This window comes from Lygodium microphyllum, chromosome 20, assembly GCF_053477565.2.
Source record: "Lygodium microphyllum isolate KBCC chromosome 20, Lygodium_microphyllum_v1.1.10, whole genome shotgun sequence".
Classification (NCBI taxonomy): domain Eukaryota; kingdom Viridiplantae; phylum Streptophyta; class Polypodiopsida; order Schizaeales; family Lygodiaceae; genus Lygodium; species Lygodium microphyllum.
Window position 1 is genome coordinate 84,222,131 of NC_141154.1, and position 23,903 is coordinate 84,246,033.

Below are 23,903 nucleotides of genomic sequence, written 5' to 3' on the forward strand. Positions count from 1 at the left end.
ATGCAGAGCTAATCATCTGGGAACAGCAAGAATGTGCCCGCAACCCCTTCGACTTGAGCTTCGAGCTTCCCACTAAACTAAATTGAGTAATGCCCATTGAATTTGTAAACGATGTAATCGCTATGGGTGCAAGGCTCAAGGACAAGTGGCTAGTGGAGCGAGAGGCCAACCCAACTGCTTGGGGAACCGAGGACTGCGAATTTTGGCATGATATAGTCTTCCAGGTGCCTAGATCGGTGGAGGGCTACAATTGCCAACCCACCTGGAGAAGACGCATTTTTTATGTCAACCTTGGCGCTTGGATGGCATTTTGTAACACCCTTCCTTCTGAGAGAAACGACCCCACATTCATGCCATATCCTCGAAGAGTAGACATGGATTTTAATCCATCCATCCACGGTAGATTTGACTTCCTTATCATCTATAATGCCAATAGCACCTCCTATAAAGATGCCCTTGTATTTGCCCTCCCTAATTTGTACAGTTCCATAGATAGATTCCTTAGTGAGTTCACATCCTGTCCTCACCCCACCTTCATAACAACCTGTAATTATCTTAGACTAATTAGGGCCCTAATCTACTAAGAGCCTACACCTCAAGAACGCCACCTTCCACCCCTTTACTTCGACCCCAATGCCATAGATAGCAGTACCATGACTCGCCTCATGATGCGCGCTACTCTTTTGCCATCCTTCTATATTGCACTGCCTGAGGATATGAGCGATAGTAAATTCACACAGTGCAACCACCCTTTCCTTTCCACCACCACTCTCAAGACCCGCCTCAATCTCAAGGGCTACATGTTGAGTCGCAGATTCCTTAACAAAGCCCCTCGCCCTCCACCACCCCCTACCCGCCATTCGGATGACGAGGATTAAACTCCCATCATGCCCTTGTATCACATGCATCTATGTATAACCTCTTCAAAAAAAAAAAAAGCCACAAGGCAACAAAAGAAAAGGTGAACTGGAAAGAAGAGACAATAGCAAAGAATAGCAAAGCCAAGGGATGAATCTACTACTAAGCAAAGATAAGAGAGAGAAGACTTCACATGATGAGCTTGCAACTTCCCTTTGCCTTGTTGTGCACCACAGTCACTGCATCTAGGGTTCTCCCTAGCCCCTTCCCCACTTCACACTTAAGGCACATCAAGGGCAGGACTTTCAGACCTGTCACCCTAAGATTTGCACCACACCTCCAACGACACACGAACTGGGTCCTCAAGTGTGGGACATTACCAAGGGCTTGCCCAAGGTTAGACCCATCTCCCAGTTCCACTGCCACGGGCACCATGCACTACACGGTGAGGCAAACACACCCCTTAGGGAGTGCACAACTTTTCTTGCAGGTTATGTTTGTGTTTCAAGAACTGGCTACTCAGCTAAAGAAGATCATCCACGGCATCCTTTAATGACCAAAACTTTTTCCATGTATCGGACATGACACCATTGCTGCTGTTTCAGGAGCTTTTCTGCATTGGCTTGGACGGACCAACATGCTTCATGTCACCAACCATCTGCCTATTGATGGCTACCATGACTGAACCAAATCAAGCAAAAGGAGTACTCAATAATAGATCTGCCATTGGCATAGATTTTGGAACCTCATCTTCCAAAGATGCATGCCTAACGCCTCAAGATCTATGGATCGCTTATTGATTCCACAAGCCTGAAGATTTTCAATGCAAGGTTGAAGATCTTCAACGCAGCACTGAAGATCTTGAAATCACAAACAAAGATCTTCAAATCAAAGACACAGATCTTCAATGCGAAGCCAAAGCATATCTTTGTCAAGGCAGCGTTCGGGGGGGGCGCTTCTCAAGGATAAATCCCTCCAACACCATCCTCCTAAGGGATTGCTTATTGATCAAGTGTTTTTTATGCTCAAGGGATGACCGGCTACATATTTTTCACTAGCCAACTGGAACCCCTATCAGCTGTCGCAGAATGGAAGCCACAATTGTGTGAGAAATGCCGAGCATCTTCATGAAGCCTAAAGCACGCCGGAATCTCTCCTGGTCATCGTCATTAAACTCCATCACCTCTCATTCACACCCTCACCTTTGAATCAATATCATCTACCCACCAATTCCACTTAGCAGCAGACCCAACTATCCCACTACTTCCCACCGCAGTGCCATGGGACTGGCACTTGGCTAGGAGAGGGGTAATGTTTATCGTGTTTACAGCAGCACAGAGGAGCGGGAAAATGGAGTAGAGGAGCAGAAAAATGGAAAAAAGGAAATAGCAAAAAAGGCATAGGATAAAAGAAGGAAAAGGCACCTTGAGCGGTAACCAGACCCTGAAAATTTTAAATGTTCGGGCACAACCCCTAGAAAGTCTCAGTGTCGCCCCGAGAAAGCAAAAGAGTAAAAAGCACACCATTAAATGTGGAAGCGCTCCCGAATCCTTGTAAAAGAATGCCAGGCTCGCTCCTGTGCAAATTGTATGTATTAGTTGGGAATAGGATAAATTAGAATGGTGGAAAATAAGAAATGGGCTTAGGCCAATGGCCGGCCATGTAAAAAAGGGGATGACTGCCCAAAGAAGGGAGGGCATGTATATAAAGTTCAAAAGTGAATGAGAAGCTCATTCTTGTGTGTGACTAAAGCTTTTTCTTCTTCTTCTCTTGTTTCTTGCCTTCTTGCTTGTGCTTGAGAAAGGGAGTGAGGGAGTGTGAGAGGGTGAGGGAGTGAGTGTGTGAGAGTGAGGGATTGTGGAGAAGAAGCTCTCCATCTCCTCTCTCCATCTTCTTCTCTTCTCTTCTCTTCCCTTGTCTCGTGCGTGGCTATGGAGGATGGAACTCATGGGGGAGGGATTGAGGTTGCTTGAGCTTGCCACAAGGATTGTGGAGCTACCGGTGTGCAAGCGAGAGGAGGGTACTCAATCGAGTATCAAGGTAAGCTCACTACACTCGTAAGGTAGGCATGGCGCGTCGGCTATGTGAGAGGTAGCCATGGCCGCTCGGCTTAAAACGCTTGATCAATAAGCAGTTCGTAGGTCTCGGGGTAGAGCTTGTAGCTCCCCTTCAAGAAAAGATTGGAGCTAGTCATCCCAAAGAAGATTAATACTAAATCATGGATTTTTATGCTTTTTTAAAATGAAGAGTGGATGAAAAATAGTCTTCTAACTCTTCCAAGAGATGGATCCTTGTCTTTGCAAATTGTTGGAAGAATATAGAGATGTTTTTCAATCCCCTTCTTCTCAAAGTGTGAAAGAGAAGAGGTGAAAAAACAAGTGAAAGAGCTATTGGAAACAAGGTTTATTAAGTCAAAGTTAGTAGTCCCCTTTTGCTTCACTTGTTCTTCTAGTTAAGAAGAAGGATGGATCCTTCCACATGTGTATTGTGATTATAGAGATCTCAATAAGAGCACAATTAAGATCGATACCCCATTCCTTGTATATAGATGACCTCGTATATAGATGTGTATTGTGATTATAGAGATCTCAATAAGAGCACAATTATGATCAATACCCCATCCCTCGTATATAGACGACCTCTTGGATGAGCCTAAAGAGTCCAAAGTGTTTACAAAGATTGATCTTTGTTCAGGCTATCATCAAATTAGAATAAAGGAAGGGGATGAATACAAAATAGCTTTTTGCATGGAGAGAGATCTTTATCATTTCTTAGTGATGCCCTTTTGGGTTATCCAATTATCCCACCACTTTCCAAGCCTTAATGAATGAAATACTTCAGCCTTTCCTCTATAAAATAGTACTTGTATTTTTTGTTGATATTTTGATCTGTAGTAAAAACAAAGAAGACCATTTGCAGCATGTAAAAGAAGTGTTTGAACTCTTGAGGCAATATAAGTTGTTTGCAAAGGAGTCCAAGTGCACCTTTATAGCAAAAGAGGTGGAGTACCTAGGCCATATTGTAAGTGAGAAAAGTATTATCGTGGATCCAAAGAAGGTTCAATGCATGAAGGTTTGGCTTAATCCAATTAACTCAACTTCCTTGAGGGGATTTCTCAGGCTCTCATCTTTCTATCATAGGTGCATCAATAATTATGTGTATATGGAAACACCCATTACCACAACTGGCTCAAGAAAGAGGCATTCTTTTGGGATGTTATAATGGACAAGAGCTGAAAACATACTTGTTTCACCACCTATATTGATTTGCATGGATTTCACTAAAGAGTTCACAAATTGTGTAGATGCAAGTGGTCATGGAATGGGGCTATTTTGGTACAAGATTATGGAGTGATTACATATGAGAGTAGAAAACTTGATGAGAAAGAAAGGAATCTTCATGTCTATGAGTAATAAACATTAGCCATACTCCATGTTATCAAGAAAGGGCACCATTACCTTTATGGTAGCCACTTCAAGGTAATATAGTGATCATCGTGTTTTGAAGTGCTTTCTTTTGCAGCCCACACTCTCTCCAAAGCAATGAAGATTGTTAGCCATAGGTTAAAGCTATGATTTTGAGATTTTCTACATGGCAACTAAAATAATGTTGTGGTTGATGTGCTTTCATGTATGTGGGCTTGTTCGATATCAATCATCTCCACTATCTACGATAAGGATTGAATTAATGACATCAAATAAGAGTACTTGTTGGAGCTACATGTTGCAATGATTATGTAAAAATTGCAACAAAGTGATGATGATGAGTTTCCCAATTATAAGTGGCACAATGGTCTTGTGTAGTTCAACGGTCATGTCTACTTAACTCCTTTATCCAATTTCAAGTTAAAAATACTTCAAGAGATGCATTCCTCTCATATGGCGGGGCATTTGGGCCTTTTTAAGGCTTTTGACAAGGTTCACAGTAGCTTCTATTGGAAAGGGCTATGGAAATATGTGAAAGATTTTGTTTTCCAATGCTTACTATGCTAACAAAACAAAGATTATTCTCTTCCACCTAGTGGATTGTTGTAGCCATTGTCTATTTCCCTATTTCAAATGGATGGATAGATCAATGTATTTTATCATGGGTTTTCCAACTATCAAGCATGGTTGGAATGGAATCTTTGTTATTGTTGACCGACTTACTAAATCCACTCATTTTCTTACTACTAAGACCCAATATTTAGCCAAACAAGTGGGGATATGTTTATGGAAGGATTTTTAAAATTTTGTGGTATGCCTATGAAGATTATCTCCAATTGGAACTCAAAAATTATGGTCAAATTTTGGAAGATTTTGTCTAGCTCCATGGGCACCATTCTAACTTCTAGCACCGCATAACATCCTCAATTTGATGGGTCAAATGGAGAGAGTGAATAAATGGCTTCAAATTTATTTGAGACATTAGTGGCATGATACCCAATCATGTAGGGATCATTGGTTTCACCTTGTTGAATTTTGATACAATAATACCTATCACATGAGCATTGGGATGTCACCTTTTGAGGCTCTCTATGGATATAAGGTTCAAGTATCTTCAGCATTATTTCATGAAGATGTCAATCCTCAAGCTAAAGAAGACCTTGAGTATATGGAAGCACTTATGAAGCAATGTCAAGAAAATATTTGCAAGGCTTAAAACACCACAAAGTCTTATGCTAATGAAAAGCGAAGGCATGTGGAGTTCCAAGTGGGAGATTGGGTATCTTTAATGATTCCAAAATCTCACTATTCATCTCTCAAAGGAGGATACAATATGTTGGCACATAGACTCTACAAATCTTACAAAGTGCTTCAAAGAGTTGGAGATCTTGCTTATGGACTTTAACTACTACTACTCGTATACATAATGTAGTTCATGTTTCTCAACTGAAACAATTTGTTGGACTTGAAATTCAAGTGTTGGAGGAGTTGCCACCCATTGACAAGGACATGTTGATCATTTATGAGCCCAAAAAGATCATTGGTCAGAGTGAGAAGGTTCTTATAAAATTTTCTATTGTGAAATACCTCATCAAATTGAAGTAGTCTACTTGGTAGTTGTCTACTTGTTTGGATAACTTCCCATGGCTTGTTCAAGTAGATTCTTGACTAGTAGAACAAGAAAACAACATTTTGTCTAATTTTTTTAAAAAAAATCATTTTTTACACATTAGGGAATGTTAACCCTCAAACGAATAAGCTGGAAAATTTGAAAAATTTAAAGCGAAGGACAAGGCCAAGGCAAAAGTGGAACGAAACATGAAAATTTAAAGCGGAGGACAAGGCCAAGGCAAAAGTGGAACGAAACACGAAGGTGCGCCAGGAAAAAAATGAAAACACAAGAGGTGCAGAAAAGTCCTAAATCAAGGAAAAAGGTGCACAAGAAAAGCACAAGTCAATACTTTTGTAAAAGAGCGCAAGGTGCATCATGATTTATTTTAAGAGCGTCGGGCTCACACTTGTGCAATTTGTAAAAGTAGATGGGCGGTAGGAAGGAAGCTAGGAAGATAGGAGGACAATGAGAAAAAATGCCTATGGCCGGCCATGTAAAAAAGGGGATAAGGGGATGACCGCTCAAAAGGGATTTAGGGTTTTGTCTATAAAGTTGAAAAAGTGAATGAGAAGCTCATTCTTGTGTGTGGCCAAATGTAGCTCTCTTCTTCTTCTTCTTCTTACTTACTTACTTACTTACTTACTTACTTGAGCTAGTGCTTGAGAGAAGGAGTGTGAGAGTGTGAGGGTGAGGGACCAGGGAGGAGAAGCTCTCCATCTTCTCCTCTCTTCTTTTATTCTCTTCTCTTCTCTTCTCTTGCTTGCGGCAATGGAGCTTGGAGCGAGGAGCTTGAGGATGGAGCTTGCTTGAAGCTTGCACTTGGATTGTGGAGCTACAGGAGTGCTCGAGAGAGGAGGTAACTCGATCAGGCATCGAGGTAAGCTCACTACACCCGTAGAGATGGATGGCGCATTGGCTATGTGAGAGGTAGCCATTAGTGCTTGATTTGGAACGCTTGAAGCAATAAGCAGTCCATGGGTCTTGGTAGTTGGTCGCCTCTACAGGGAAGGAGTGAGAGAAGAATAAAGATAAGGATTCCTCCCATGAGTCATCATCTTTTTCAACTTAGATTCTGATTCATGACCTCCACCCCTTGGCAAAGGCTCAATTGAAGGGCTCGTTTTTTGCAAGGAAGGTGAAGGCCATGAAGGTCTCCTCTTCCATCTTCTAGCCCTAGTAGCAATTGCCATCCCTCACCACTCTATAGTGTCAATGAGGGAGTGTGAGGGGATGGTGGAGGTGGAGTAGTTGGAGCCTCATCCATATGCATGTGTAGTGGACCTAGATTGAGGCTTCCCAAATGCATTAAAATCTAGTAGGTTTTGAAATCTTTGAGGTGAGATTGACATTTAGGTTCATGACGAGTTGAGTTATTTGACAAAGAGTGGGCTTTGCCCCAAGTCAGAGCCCACACAAGGGGACACTTTGGCAGTTGGCCAAAGGTGAGGAATTCATGGTGATGATTTGCTTTTGATAGAGCTTATTTATGACAAGTATCAAGAGTTGCTTTGACCACTTTCTATTTTTAGGGCTAGTATGATTGTGAGATTAACATTAGGTTCTTTGAGACACCTTGGTGGCTTGTGCACCCATTCCTTGGGTATACATGGTCCTATTTGATTGTCATTGTTGTATGTATTGTGATGTGTCATATCAATGTATATTGTATTGTACCAAACCACCCATGATCTGAGAGAGGGTGTTAGCAAGCTAGACATCTCATATGTGAGTATCTATATGTATAGTGGGCCATTTGTATTTTCAGTGCTAGATGTGGTGTAGACTAGTTGCCTATTTTTGACGCCAACATTTCTACTGGTCAACTGGTATAGTTGGGTGCCTTGTTTAGGCTATTGGTCGACATGTGCATCTTTTGGACCTATATATAGGAAGCATCCCTCCTTACCCCAATTCATTCACCTATATATAGTTGGGTGCCCTATTTAGGCTAGTCATCGACATGTGCATCTTTTGGACCTATATATAGGAAGCATCCCTCCTCACCCCAATTCATTCACCTAGTTGTTTGCTTGGTGAAGAGAGGGAGCATGTGCTTATAACCGATGACTTTTTATTGAGTTTGTACTGTCTCGACTTTTTATCGGGTTTATATTGTCTTGTGCCTTGGTATATAAATTCCATTTCCCGAGCATACTTTTGTTCACTATGTTTGTTGTTAGTTATAATGGATGATGTCTAATGGTCTTTACACACCAAGTGTGGAATGCCCATTTTCTAGCCTATGGGAAGGAGTACAAATCCAAGGCTTTGGGAAGGAGTACAAATCCAAGGCAGATGTCAAAGTCCGAGAATCCGAATTGTATATATCATATATGAATCGGGAGGTGCGTCGCGTGTGTGATAAAACGCCATAGCTCAAGCTCCGACAAGCGTCGTGTGACGGCTCTTTAAGGAGCTTCTCCCTCTCCCTCCCTCTCTCTCTCTCTCGCTGCGTCTCACCCGCGCACGCAGAGAGAGAAACACCTACTCACTACCTTCCCATCCAACAGGATTTGCTCTCAAACGGCTACTTACCCTACTTAATTTCGCCTCCATCCGCCTCTCGGGCTTTATTAGCCTCTCGATCTCCCTCTCTTCTGCGCGAATGATGACCAAATTTGCATGATGATCGTGCTTCTGAACACATTCAATCAGAGGGTGTTCCACCTCTGAGAGAGAGAGAGAGAGAGAGAGAGAGAGAGAGAGAGAGTGTGTGTGTGTGTGAGTGAGTGAGTGAGTGAGTAAGTGAGTGTGTGTGCGCGTGCGCATGTGCGTCTCATATGACGGCAGATCGACACCCCTTGCCTTAACAAACGAAGATGCATGAAAAATTTGATAGGTCGATCAGCGAGAGGAATGGTAGGTGCGAGCAGGGAGAGAGAATCTAGCTAGACCTCTTCAAGATTGAAAAGGACAAGACAATAAGAAGAAGAAAAAGAAGGAACATCAGAAGAAGAAGATGGGTGGCAAGCTCTCCTGTATGCCCCCCAAGGAGAAGAAGCTCAAAAGACCTTGGAAGCTGCTGCCCAGCTCCAAATCCAGCAGGGAAGCCAAGCTAGAAGAGGAGCTCCTGCAGCTCTATCAGCATCACATGCGGTTGGAGCGTTCGTCGTCGCTCAGATACCCTGCCTCCGCTTCAGGAAAGCAGACTCTCCCTCGAAGCTCCAGTGCCCGTTCTCGCCATGTTAATGATCCCGTCCTTCAACCCCAGCAACTACTCTCTACACAGGTTTACGCTGTCCCTCCCCTCTTTCTCCCTTTTCTGTTTAGTACCTGATTTGGAAAATTTGCATTACATGAATTCGTATCAAACAGATCTATGAGATTTAGACTTCCAAAGCAATGTCGAGAACTACTGAACAATGTGAATAGGATCTACACTTCGATGGATTATGCTGACTGACATGGCAGGTGCCTGAAGAGAACCTCTGGATCTTATCCTAAAATCAAATTCAGCTCAATAAGCAGGAAATTGGCTGTTGAAATTAGTTACCTGGGACCTTCAATGCAGCCAGCTAGGGCTTTCTCCGCCCAATCCTTGAGGTTACTCATCGCTAAAGCCAATGAAAATTCCAAAGCCTGAAAACACATCCTTTTTAGCACCTCTACTGCTGACTCCTTACCAGAATCAGTTCAGCACACTGCCTTCTAACTCCATGCAGGTCCAAGCAGCCATCCTGATCAGCAAACACAATAAACCTTCCTCCATTCACCTGCTCCTCCACCTGGCCATAGGTTGGTGTGCAGCTCTTGCTTGCACTCATACTCTGAAAATGCACCTCCGGTGATGCACTGAATTTTCCTTTTCAAATCTGTCCACCTTAGTTCCGCCCTTCACTGCTCTGATACCATCCCAAAGCGCAGCATTGTGGAAGCGGATGCACGGATTGAGTGAAAGAGATGAACGGGGAGAGAGAGAGAGAGAGAGATGAATAAATGTAGAATGAATTTTGAAGCAAGGTATGCACATGGTGTGTGTTTGAGTGTGCACTGAGGAACCTCACTCTCATTGACAGAAAAGCACAAAGTACGAGACTGCTAGGGCTGTGGCCAATAAATAAGTTGTGAGAGAGAAAAAGCAAGTTGGCTGAGCTCAACTGGCGGGCTGTTGTTGTGCCATGTGGCGCTTCCTATCTTACTGCAGCTGACTGGCCGCCAAGACTTGCCTAACTACCAGCATTGCCCATTGTGTGCCTATGCGACTAAAGGTGGGAGAAGCATGTTCAGCGACTTTGATTCGGATTTCCAGCCCATTATGGACTGCAAGGTCCTTATTCTACTTGCTCTTCCCCAATATCAAAAGCTTGATGGAGACAACTTAGCATTTGGAAGGTGATGATGGAGGTTATTTGAGAGATCTATTATCTTGTGGAGTTATTGATTGAACAAATTGTGACTATTCAATAGTCAAAGACCCCAAAACTCTTTCTACATTGGAGAAAGCTGATTTGGAAAGGGCACAAGTGTACTAGGACATGTTGAATGCTTGCATTTGTTCATTCATATTTCTCTCTTGTATATTAGCGATTATTGTGCATGTGAAGCATATGAAGGGTGCATAGTAGATATGGCTGCACTTGTAGCATCTCTATAACAAGATGGCACCCATGAAGAGAATGACAAGTGTCTATGGAGATACAGATGTGGATTTGTAGGCCATCCCATGGGCTTCGCATTGAGTGCCCTTTGATCCATGTTCCAAGCTTCCTAGGTATTTAAATTGTTATTAAAATAGTTGTTATCCCTAGTACTCTAGGATCTAGTGACACTAGGGTTAGGGTTTCTCATGACAATTAAGTTGTTTAGGGTTAGGTTTTTTTAATGAATGGACTCTTTATGTAACTATAGAACATGAAGTTGTTAGAAGCGGATGTTGTGATAAATGTGTAAGAATCTCATGTAATAGACTGCACAACATAAGAAAAAAAAGGTTGCAAAAGAAAAGGATACCACAAACTTCAAAGAAGAACTCAGAAGAAAGCTCAAAAAATGGAATCCATATACCAAGATATAAGACAGGTGAGTACAACAGTAAGTCATGAGTTGTATGGGCACTGGCATTGGGCTCTCTCTCTCTAGTAGGACTTGCTTGAGAAGATTGCAAGTGACAAAAGACTAGACGAGAGAGCCTTGGCCAATAAATAGGCCTTAAATTAGAAAACATCAGCTAGCATAAAGTAATAAAATAATGACCGTTTGGCTAGCCAAAAATGAGCAAAACCTTATAAATTAGAGGCTAAAAATTGATGTCCATTAATAAGGAATGCATAGTCCAAAAATAGACAGACAGGCTTACACATGAATTGAATAATCTACAAATAGGCTCTCTTAGATCATGGGTGATATGGTACAATACAATGATACAATAATAGGGACCCATCATACTACATACAACAAGGACCATTAGAATAGGACCATGGATACACAAGCAGAGGGTGACACAAGTTGCGACCAAGGTCACTTGGAGAGAACTTGATGTCGATGATGATACCAGCTCCTTAAGATAGAGAAGAATCATAGCAGCTCTCTATACTTGTCAAACAATACCTCACAATAGCATATGTGACCAGTCTATCTGAACATACATGACCATGGATCCCCGTCTTTAGCTAGATTGACAAAGTTGTCCCCCCATGTGAGCTTGAACTAGAGCCAATCTGGCCCTTTGTCAAGAAACAACCCATTATGAACTTGGATGTCAATCCTTGCTTCAGGATCTCAAAACCTACTAGACTTTAGTCAATGTGGAAGGGAAGTCTCTCTTTGGATACTTGCATCCACATACTTGTATAGATGAGGCTCATCAGCCCCACTTCACTATCCTCTCACTCTACCTCTCTTAGATCATGGGTGATATGGCACAATACAATGATACAATAATAAGGACGCGTCATAGTATATACAACAATGACCATTAGAATAGGACCATGGATACACAAGCAGTGGGTGACACAAGTTGCGACCAAGGTCCCTTGGAGAGAACTTGATGTCGATGATGATACCAACTCCTTAAGATAGAGAAGAATCATAGCAGCTCTCCATGCTTGTCAAACAATACCTCGCAATAGCATATGTGACTAGCCTACTTGAATATACATGACCATGGATCCCCGTCCTTAGTTAGATTGCCAAAGTTGTCCCCCCATGTGAGAGAACTTGATGTCGATGATGATACCAACTCCTTAAGATAAAGAAGAATCATAGCAGCTCTCCATGCTTGTCAAACAATACCTTGCAATAGCATATGTGACCAGCTTATCTGAACATACATGACCATGGATCCCCGCCTTTAGCTAGATTGCCAAAGTTTTCCCCCCATGTGAGCTTGAACTAGAGCCAATCCCGCCCTTTGTCAAGAAACAACCCATTATGAACTTGGATGTCAATCCTTGCTTCAGGATCTCAAAACCTACTAGACTTTAGTCAATGTGGAAGGGAAGTCCCTCTTTGGATACTTGCATCCATATACTTGTATAGATGAGGCTCATCAACCCCACTTCACTGCCCGCTCACTCTACCTCTTTGGCACTAGAGAGTTGTGAGGGATGATTGCTTCATCAACACTAGAAAGTAGCAAAAGGTGGGGCAGCCAAGTCCTTCTCTCTCTCTCTCTCTCTCTCTCTCTCTCTCTCTCTCTCTCTCTCAATAGAAGATGAGCCCTTTTGGGCCTTGGTTGGAGGATCGGAGTCCTACTTAGAGGAGGATGAGGATGACTAGCAGGAGTCTGGATCTTGCTTCTTCTTTTTGTTTTTCTTCTTCCATGAAGCCGCTAACTGTTAGTATATTAGTCAGTTCATGGTTGAGTCTATACTTGTGGTACAGCAGGTTGGACTTAGAGATTATTTAGGCATTTTATTTGCCATCATTTATTGTGGTTTGGCATTATTTGCAGCCAGTCGGCCAGCATTTAATGCTGGCCGACTAGTCATATTTTTGGCATTTATTTGCCCTATTTATTGTCAGGCTCTCTCCTCCTCATTCATTCATCACCTGATAGTTCTTGGAGAGAGGGAACATGTGCCAGTGCCTTCACAGCCGGTGACTCACATTGCTTCTGTACTGTCTCATGTCTTAGTATATGGATTTCATTTCCCGAGCATACATCTGAGTTCTCATCTGTATTGTGTTCTTTCTTTCCCTTTCTCTTTTGTCTTGTGTTTCAGCAGTTTATTACAGCTTATGTTTACGCTTCCATTGCTGCACCACTTCTCACACTAACTCCTTGCAATCCTTGCATAGGTGTCTCCTCTTACCATAGTGATAATATTGGGCCTTCGACTTCTTCCTATCACCCCTCTTTGAAGTTGTAAATGCCTCATCCTGGCCACCATGTTGAGATGGAAGCCTCCCTCGTAACCTCAAGGATGCCTCATGCTCAAGCATCATCAGAGACATATGAGTGAAGCTCATTGGCTATGAAGATGTTTGGCTCTCAAAGTATTGGCTACCCCATTAACCTTCGGAGGGAGCTAATTGAGCACAGTTCCCACCAGATAAGCCTTTGAAAGCGTGGATTGCATGTGCCAGAGTTGATTCTATACTTGTGTAATGCAAGGTAAGAAAGACTAGATAGTATCCTTTAGCTTAAACTTTACCTGTTGGAGTTGACCGTAGAGGGTCACTACACGCATGGTCTATGGAGCTTTGCGCAACATCTAGAGCTTCTTCCACACCTTTGAAGCTATCTTGAAAGAGGTGATTGTTGGTAGAACCTCTTTAGAAATGCATCGGAGAAGAGCCAAGTATGCACAAGCATCATTTGTATCTCATGTAAGCACAACTTTCTCATAGTTGTCATGATCCCAATCATTTGGAAGAGGAGTTGGAGTCCGGGCCATACAGGTCACTACACGCATGGTCGATGGACCTTTGCGCAACATCTAGAGCTTCTCTCACACCTTTGAAGCTATCTTGCAAGAGGTGATTGTTGGTAGAACCTCTTTAGAAATGCATCGGAGAAGAGCCGAGTATGCACAAGCATCATTTGTATCTCATGTAAGCACAACTTTCTCATAGTTGTCATGGTCCCAATCATTTGGAAGAGGAGTGGAGTCCGGGGCCATACATTAGCTTTTGAAACCATGTATTGCAATTGTTTTTGCATAAACCATACTTTCATAACAACACTCTGGGTTAGGTAATCAAGGGCATGAAGTTTATTATCAATGAAACGGCAACGGCGTGCCATTTGGAGAGGATAGGATGAGAAGATAAGGAAAGAGGAGAGATAGAGAGAGAGAACATAGCATGGAGTACACTATTCATGAGTTTATATGTATTGGAGAGACAGCGATAAACTAAACAACTATTGCAGGAAGGGAAAATCTGATCAAACAGAGCCAATAGAGGATCAAAAAGGAAGATTACAGCCAAAATCACTAAGAAAAGCCTAAAAATATTGTTGCCAAGCATGCACAATGCTAGAAATAAGAAAACACATGCGGCTGTAGTAAAAACACAGCCAATCTAAGCATTAAATGCAGCCCTACAAGTTTGAAATAATGTAGAAAATAGAAATGCAGGCTGCTGTTCACAAAATGTAGGGTGAAGATGGCTAGAAACAAGCTGATTTGCTACATAATTGGTTTGCTTGGATGCATGGTTGATTGAGCCTCACACAACATTTGGAGCTTCTTCCACACCTCTAAAGCTGTCTTGCAAGAGGTGATTGCCAGTAGAAACTCTTTAGAAAATGCATTGAAGAAGAGCCGAATATGTAGACCATCATCTGTATTCCATGTAAGCACAACTTCCTCATTGTTGTTATGGTCCCAATTGTCTAAAAGAGAAGTTGGAGTTTGGGGCCACACAATAGCTCTTGAAACTATGTACTGTAATCGCTTCTACACAAACCATGCTTTCATATCAACACTCTGTAAAGAAATGCCCTAACATAGAAACATAAACAGAAACCGTATGACAGAGTACAAATTGATAAAAGAACACAGTTAGGGTTAGGGTAACTTAGAGACAATGAACACAGTGAATGAATGAAGTGATATGGCTATTGAATATATGATGCTCAAGCAGCAAACACACTATGCAGTGAATGAATATTGTATCTCGAACTCCTGGATCTCAAGGATCAAGGAAGGGGTAATGAGTTGGAGAGTGTGTCGTACTCTGAACGGATCCCGAATCGCAACAAGGTAGTCTCCGGATGTTGAACTCCAACAAACGCAGTAGTGAGAAGTTGGATCTGATGCAGATAGCAGTGAGGAGAGAGAGAGACTAAAAAACGCAAGCAACAGGTGAGAGAAAGACTAAAGACGCAGGCAAGACAGCCTGCAGGAGAGAGAAAGACTAAAAAGGTAGGCAGAACAGCTTGGTGACAGCCTGTAGCAGCTGGCTCAGGGCTGTGATGACGTGGCAAGCTGTATGGTAGCAGGTCTGCGCAGGAACAGTACGTAGTAGTGAGAAGCTAGATCTGATGCAGATAGCAGGGAGGAGAGAGAAAGACCAAAAAACGCAAGCAGCAGGTGAGAGAAAGACTAAAGACGCAGGCAAGACAGCCTGCAGGAGAGAGAAAGACTAAAAAGGCAGGCAAAACAGCTTGGTGACAGCTTGTAGCAGCTGGCTCAGGAGTGTGATGACGTGGCAAGCTGTATGGTAGCAGGTCTGCGCAGGAACAGTAGTTGCTTGGTTGGAGTCAGCTCCAAACTGTGTGAAGAGGACCAAAAATCAGGCGCCAACTGATATAGATAGCAATGGACAGCTTCAACTGAGATGTCCTCTGCGAACAGGATGTCCTCCGCGAACGGGATGTGGGCAGCAAGCTGAAACGCCTGAAATCTGCAAAAACGAGATTGTGGGCTGAATGGAGGGCAACATATATATTTATAGAAAGTTTGGGGCCTCCCAAGTGGGTTTGTGCTTATGGGACACAAAAACTCTCTAGGATTGCGCTTCTTTTAAATAAACAAGGTTTCTTCATTAATTAAGCATGTTTTGGGGCTGTTTAAGTAAAGCTAATGCATTTTTAGCTCAACACACTCCAGGTTAGATAATCAAGGCCATGAAGTTTATCATTAGTGGAATAGCAAGGGGTGCCATTTGGAGAGAATAGGATGAGGGGATAAAGGGGAGAGAGAGAGTGTATATAGCCAGAGTATATAGCCAAACTCAATGTGGACTACATTGTTTATGAGTTCTTCATACACATTGGAGAGACAGCTGATCACAAAAAGAGTGTTGCAAGAAGTCAAGATCTGATCAAACACAGCCAATAGAGGATCAGAAAAGGAAGATTACAGCCAAAATTCATTGGGAAAAGCCTAAAAATACTGTTGCCCAACCTGCACGATGTCAAAAACAGGAAAGCCTTTTAATGTGTAGTAAAAACATAGGCAGTCTAAGCATTAAATGCAGCCGTATAGGTTTAAAATAACGTAGAAAATAGAAATGCAAGTTGCTGTTCACAAATGCAGGGTGAAGATGGCTGGAAATAGGTCAAGTTGTTCAAGAATCAGTTTACTTGGACAGCAGTAGGAAAAAAAAAAGATCAACAGTTTGCAGACCTGCAACAACAAAAAGCAACACTCTAGGACCTAACATAGATGTTTGATACCATGTCAAAAGTGGGTGCAGTGATGGAAGTGTGAGAATTTGCTGTAATAAATGGCACAACACAAGAAAGAAGAAAGATTGCAAAAGGAAGGAACAATGCAAAGAAGCTCGAGAAATGGAATCCATATACCAAGATGTAAGATAGTTGAATACAATTGTGAGTAATAGGTTGTGTGGGCACCAACAGCACTAGCAGTGGCTCCCTTTCTCTAGCAAGACTTGCTTACTGCAAGTGGTGAGTGATTGGAGGAGAGAGCGTAGGCCACTAAATAGGCTATAAATTAGGAAAATTGGGCTAGTATAAAATAATAAAATAATGACTGGTCGGTTAGCCAAAAATGACCAAAACACCTTATATATCAGGAGCCCAAATTTGACACCCACCAATCAGTAGACATATAGACTCACACATGAATTAACTAATCAGCTAACAGAATTGTGGCATTATCATTTAGGTCTCTTTGAGCATTGCACTCTCTTTTTTTAGTACATTGGCTTTCATTTATGATTGAGTAATATTGTGTGTCAATTATCTCTTTTCCTCTGTCTTACTCTCTCTTTCACATTTATCGCACACAATTACTTCATACCTAGGCCAACGAGACTATGGATCCAAACCAACAAGTTTGCATGTGTGAAATGTTACCTCAACAAGCCACAATAGTTGCAAATTGGAGATCCTCAATGTAAGGAAGGTGATCTCCAAAGTATGCCTACTACCTTATTGTGTACCTACTTGCCTAATACGGCGGCTTTTATTCTTCTTTGATTACTTCCAGGACAGGTTGATACCATTGCATGGTAGGAGTTAGTGCCCATGGTGTTGGATCAAGAGGATGTTTTAATTCATAGTTTCCATAGAAGGAGAATTTGGAGGCTTTGATGGGTCAAAATGCAAATGCAAAGAAATAGAAAGAGAAGAAGGATGATGCTACCTTGTTGGCATAGCTACCCACTTGATATAGTGGCTTTTGATCTTCTTTGATCTCTTCTCGATGGGTCAAAATGCAAACACAAAGAAGGGTAATGAAACCAACCTTCCTTGTTGGCAAGGGTGGTGATAACTTCACACTTTACCACTTATTCTTGGACAGCCAACACCCAGTTGGCCCCAACAACAGCTGGTGCCCCTTCCGATATTTCTTGATCTTGTATTGGTATAAGGTTAAAGTACATTGAGATATAGGCTGATCTCTTACAATCTTCAATAAGTGGCTATCATAAATGACCAGCCCTGCTTGGGCACAATTTACCCCTTGATTGTACCAAAATCTGGGCTTAGTTTGGGTCTTCAATCTCTCACATGCAGGCTGCAAAATTTGGGAATGGATGACCCCTCGGAGCAGCTGCAAATTGATGCCTTTAGCTGCTATACCGAGTACTTGGGTCTTTAGTAATTGGGCATGGATCCAAAGGCGGCTGTGGAAACCTTAACAACTGCTGCAAATTAGGGTTTGAGCAATAATATCTTCAATTTCTCTTCTCCAATGGATGGTTGGAATACATTGAGAATTGTTGAGAGAATGTTAGAGGACAAGAGAGAAAATCAGCTGAAAGGAGTGTCTTTTGAATGGTAGCTTTGATGGCAATTCTGATGGTGCCAACAACTTCGAAAGTGGGGTAAAACAGCAATGCGACTAGCGAGCCATGCTCTTGTATCGCTGCCTCTGAGGCAAAGAAGGAGACTTGATGCCCCTGTCCTATCATGTTGTATGATCAGCTATTGCCTCTGTTAGAGCTGATCTATAAAGAAATGCAATTTGGGCAGAAGTTATAGGGTATTTTTAATAGATCCCTGACGTTAGCAGTTCCTGGCATGATGCCTTTTAGGGTGCATTTGGGCACTAAACTTGATGTCTATTATTTCAAGATTTTTGGTGTGATGCACATGCCCACATTCCAAGGAACGAACAAGGGAAGATGGATTCAATGGTTGTATGGCACTTGTTTGTGGGCGTGGGCTACATTATCTAGTCCATGGGTTACCATTTATATGTTTTAGAGACCGAGGATGTCTAACACTAGTAGAGAAGTGCATTTTGTTGAGATTTTGGCTTGAGAGGGGGGCGAGAAGAACCCCATTCTTGGAGATCAAGGCGCATATGTAGCATTCATGTCACATATTCTTACGTCAATGCAGAGAAAAGGGGGTTACCAAAAGCGATATATTGGTTGTTAGGTTTTTGGGGATGTGCTTGGGAAGTTGATGGCATATTGCAGGCCCCTCAGATAGAGATCCCTACCCTGCAACCTCTTTGTTCAGTTTCCACCTCCCCAATTATATATGAACAAATCATATCAAATACTCGAAACCTTGACCAATTGATGCACTTAATTTAAACCTCAGTTCTAGAGTTTAATGCTTATCTGTGGAAGTAAATATTACAGACTGGTGAAGTAAGAACAGTTCAAAACTTGTTCAAATGACCTTGTCATTATTAATGATTGTGGGAATCTTTCTTTCGGTTTCAGGATCTCAAACTAGAAACGAAACATTTTGTCTTGGTCCATGGTGGCGGTTTTGGAGCTTGGTGTTGGTACAAGTTAATAGCATTACTTGAGGAGGCTGGTTTTGTGACAAGTGCAATTGATTTAGCTGGATCAGGAATTGATTCCACTGATCCAAACTGTATATCTTGTCTTGATTTATATGTAAAGCCACTTATCAACTTCTTGGAGAACCTTCCAGAAACTGATAAGGTGTGTAATGCACTTGTATTGTGTTAGTCTTTTAACTACACCAGTTTAATTGCCCTTTATGCCTGGGTTATTGTAGGTGATGTTGATTGGTCATGATTTTGGGGGAGCATGCATATCTTATGCAATGGAGAGATTTCCTCAGAAGATAGCTAAAGCTATCTTTGTCACAGCCACCATGGTTGCTGATGGTCAAAGGGCTGTTGATGTATTTGCCCCTGAGGTTTGTTGCGTGTGACAATAATATTTTCTGGAGCTGGCTACCTGGACTGTTTTGTGTGCACTGTTGCTGCAGTTGTAACTATGTTTGCATCTAAAAACACTATTGCAGGTTGTTTCTGCAGATGATCTGCTGCAAAAATCTCAGACATTTATCTATGCTAATGGAAACATGCAGCCACCTACCTCGGTGGAGTTCAAGAAGGAATCTCTCAAGGATCTTCTCTTCAATCAATGTCCTGCCAAGGTTAGTGTCTCTGTTTCTCAAGTTACAGGGGTGGGATGGGACACTGCATGGTTGTGAATGCACAATAAGTTGTCCGCAGCTCCTTTCTAGCCAATGATTTTTTCAGTACTAATATTTCTATTCATATTTACATGTCAATACACTCACAACCAAATATCATTGTTAATGATACCTGAGTCTGCTCTGCATTAAAAATGTACTCTGCTGTTTTGCAGGATGTAGCATTGGCTATGGTATCAATAAGGCCAATGCCGTTTGCCCCAGTGCTGGAAAAGATCTCTCTCACTACTCCTTGTTATGGCAGCGTCCCACGTTACTATATTCAGACAATGGATGATCGGGCCTTGACTACAGCTGTTCAGGAACATCTACTAAAGATCAATCCCCCAAATCAAGTGTTTAGACTGAAGGGCAGTGACCATTCTCCCTTCTTCTCGAAGCCACAAGGGTTGTTCAAGTTACTTGTGGAGATCGCACAGATAAATGCAAAGAAGGCAACAAGCACGTAATGGTCTGGGCCAAATATCTTATAGTGGACTACATATAACTCGAAGCAGAATGCAGCCAAGTTTTTAACATTCCAACTGGTTGTCGTACTTGATCGAATGATGTATCGGGGGACTAGCCCTCCTTGGTGGGAGCATAAAGCTCTTGTCAAATGGAGGTGCATCGATTGAAAGTTCTAATGGGGTTTGCTGAAACAACCTGCACTTTGTCCCTACCATTTTTCAATGTTCTCGACCATTTCGAGGCAGAATCACCTTGCAGGCCAGGACATGGAATAGATAATGTTGTAACAACATGCAAAAGCAGTGAACAAAAAGGACATACCTGTTCAAGCAATCCATGCTTGGAACTCCAGTCTATGCATTTGTAAGCACTATTTGGACAGTTCTTGGAGGTTATAGAATACAATAATCAGTGTTTTTCCATATTTTTCCAATGCATTTTCAGGCCCTGCCAAATCCCTCAAAACAGAAAGCCAGGAAAGATTCAGGTTTGTTAACAATCCAGAAATGTGGCACCCATACAATACAATCAATCTCTTCTGGCAAAATGCAGACGTCTTCTTGTTTTTTCGTATAGAATGCAATAACCAGTGTTTTTTCGTATCATTCCAATGAATTTTCAGGCCCTGCCAAATCCCTCAAGACATAATGCAGGAAAGATTCAGGCTTGTAAAAGTCTAGTAGAAGTGTGGCAATCAAAAAATTCACTCTTCTGGCAAAATGCAGACATCCTCTAATGCCAGGAAAGATTCAATCTTTAAAAAGTTCAGAAGTCTGGCACTCGTACAATTAAATCTCTTCTGGCAAAATGCAGACACCTTTTGTTACATTAGGCTTTTGCAAGAGTTGCAAGTGCCTGGCGACTGCACAATGAGTAGCTGTTAGGGTCCATGGCAATCTTAACAAATCTTAGAGATAACAAGTGCACACTAGGGTGAATCTGAGCATTGCCCTTTTGTTTCCAGGAAGAGCTCTTTCCCAAAAGCAAGGGTTAGAAATTGCTATAAAAAAGGAAAGAATTTAGACCCAAAAAAGAACTTAGGTAAACTCAATCAGTTCTCAATCAAAGCTGTTCAGGGGTATTTTTTCGAAAAAGAAATCACCTTCTAATAGCATATGCTCCATATATGCCCTAATGGGGAATGCTAACAAAGGAATGAAGTTACACACACTGAACATCGCTGTTAGCAAGCTAGGAATTTGAAACCCATAATGCTTTTAGTGTGCTGGGGATTTGAAACCCATTAGACTGTAACCACCTTGTAGTAGCATATGTACTCCCTAATAGGGAGTGCTAACAGAGGAATGAAATTGCCAAAATAAGCTCAGCATTGCTGTTAGTAGAATAGGAATTCAGAACCCTCTAATAACCGTTTTGTGGTACTGGTTTGCCTTGTGCCACTTAGTCAAGAGTATTGGGGGACTTTCCTGAGTGCACAAATTAAAGATATAAAGTTAAAATATAGTAATATTGTTGCAGGAAATCTTGCACTATTTCAATTCCAGCCTTTTCAATTGTCAAGGATTCTCCACCATGTGATTTGGTCTCTTTCTTTATTAAACCTAAATTGATTGTTGCCAATTAGACTAGGTAGGGCTTTAAAACCATGCAATGATTAAGCTTTTAAAGTAAAGGTTGATTTACCTCCTTGTTGAACATGTTAAAAGCTCATCTTTAAATTGAAAAAAAGAGTAACTAGGCTTGAGACTGTGGGCTTCATACACAACATGGCTTTTATTAGGTTGATAAAAGGACTTCGAAACCATGTGATGATTAAGCTTTTTAAACAGAGTTTGATCTCCTTGATTGAACATGTTGAACTCATCTTTAATATCGGAAAAAGAGTAACTTGGCTCAATACACAGCATGGCTTTTATTAGGTTGAGGCTTTCAACATAGTGGGATGAGAGATGGGTTTGTAGATTTCTTGCATAGTAGGGGGTAAATGTGCAAATGATACTTATCATTGAAGGTATTGTTAAAATGACACTTACCATTGAAAGTAGGGGGTGAATGTGCAAATGATACTTATCATTGAAGGTATTATTAAAATGCCATGCTATAAGGTATTGTTAAAAAAATTAACATGCACTATCTCATGGCAATTCTCAAATAGTATGTTGTTTGCTTGCAAGATACTAGTTTTAGTCTTTTGTATGAGACAATTCTCAAATAGTATGTTGTTTGCTTGCAAGATACTAGTTTTAGTCTTTTGTTACATCTAGCTCAAGTGGTCTAGTGTCACTCTATAGGTGAATATTATAGTAACACCATGATGATGGAGCATAGGAATGGAATGCATGAAGAACATTCATGGGGTTTTTTGAAATAGCTCAGTTTTTCTACTTATGAATATTATAGTAAATTCATGATGATGGAGCATGGTAATGGAATGCTTGAAGACCCTTCGTGGGGTTTCTTTGAAATAGCTCATAGTTTACACGAGGATGTTGAGAAATGGGATGCCCTCTTGATACTTCTCAAAGGATGGAGTTAAACAATTGCTGTGTTACCATTGGTTGAGACTAGAAAACTTGGATTTTGAGCTAGATGTTGTTTTCCCTTTTTGAGTTATCCTAGACTTTAGCATTACTACATTAACTTGGCTTTTGAACCATCTATGGTAATCATGTTTGTGGTCATCTTGTCATTCTTATCTCAAGCATCATCTTTGGTGCATGCACTGTTTCATAAAATGTGTATCAATGTTATCTTCTAAATATTGAGAATTGATTATGGCTATGCTGCAGTTTGAGAAAATTTATGTGTCTCATGTGACACTCCCACTCCTTTTTGCCATAAGGTGTATGTATCTTCACTTTTGAAGTAGCATGTGTTACGTATTAATTTTCACCATTCCTAATTTTTAACTTCCTAGAACTTTGTCTAGATTATCAAAGCAATCACTTGATTCATGTAAGCTCCTATTGTTAGATTATTCTAATTTTTTGCATAATCACTTTGTCAACTTCAATGTGGAGACTTCATGTTTTTGCTTGAACTAAAATTAAATTTCCCATGAATAATTTGTTTTGTGCTATGTATAAGTATGCTACAAGTAAAGTTTTCAACTTTGGTGTAGTGAGCATATAGTTTGGCGAGTCACCCCTAGATGCATTTGAGATGACATGTTCACCCCTTCAACTTGGGGAATGGTCTAACAATCACACTATGTGGTAAGACCTCCAAATTTTGTGTATAGTTAAACCCACACAACACACAATTGCACGATTGGTTTTTGTGTATGGTATGTCTTACATATCCATTCTACATTAGGAACTCAATTGGTGACCTTTGTTTAATTTATGGGGAACCCTTCTATCCAAAATCCTTATGCGACATTACATGCCACCTCGAATTTGGTACACTTCTAACTTTCTGCACACCCTTCTTTCTATCCCTGAATTCAATTAGCTACTTTATTTGCTAAATGATTATCTACTCTATGTGAAATCACCTTAAGTCCATCTCCTCCGAGTGTAGAATGCAAATTATTCCTACCATAAGCATGTGAAGATTTTGAAATATTCAAAAATGTATCCTTTACAGGCTTTTAATATTAGATGCATTGCCCACCTTTAAGAAATTGTTTATATATTTTCCACCTATACTAGGGCTTTTTCATATCCTTAATTGGGTTTTCCCTCTAGGTAATTTTGACCTTTAAGCTAATAATATGGGACCGCAAAAATATCTTGTGAAAATTAGAGTCATGTTTTAGTCCCAAAAATAATAATGATTGTCTAATATTTAGGTTTTTGGCACAAAA

At 41.2% G+C, this 23,903-nt stretch overlaps 1 protein-coding gene across 1 annotated transcript; it reads left to right on the forward strand.

Moving 5' to 3' along the window:
• The first annotated feature begins 8,220 nt into the window (after positions 1 to 8,220).
• Positions 8,221 to 20,556, forward strand: LOC148019095 (putative methylesterase 11, chloroplastic). Its single transcript, XM_087701674.1, has 5 exons — positions 8,221 to 9,124; positions 18,934 to 19,161; positions 19,238 to 19,381; positions 19,490 to 19,624; positions 19,840 to 20,556. The coding sequence occupies exons 1-5, from the start codon at positions 8,855 to 8,857 to the stop codon at positions 20,131 to 20,133; spliced, it is 1,071 nt and encodes a 356-aa protein (XP_087557800.1). The 5' UTR covers positions 8,221 to 8,854; the 3' UTR covers positions 20,134 to 20,556.
• The last annotated feature ends 3,347 nt before the right edge of the window (positions 20,557 to 23,903 follow it).

Excerpts from the sequence above, each read along its gene's own strand:
- LOC148019095 (XM_087701674.1), top strand. The coding sequence starts at position 8,855 with ATGGGTGGCAAGCTCTCCTGTATGCCCCCCAAGGAGAAGAAGCTCAAA. Across the intron at positions 19,382-19,489 it reads TTGATGTATTTGCCCCTGAG|GTTGTTTCTGCAGATGATCT; the intron begins GTTTGTTGCGTG and ends ACACTATTGCAG. Across the intron at positions 19,625-19,839 it reads TCAATCAATGTCCTGCCAAG|GATGTAGCATTGGCTATGGT; the intron begins GTTAGTGTCTCT and ends GCTGTTTTGCAG.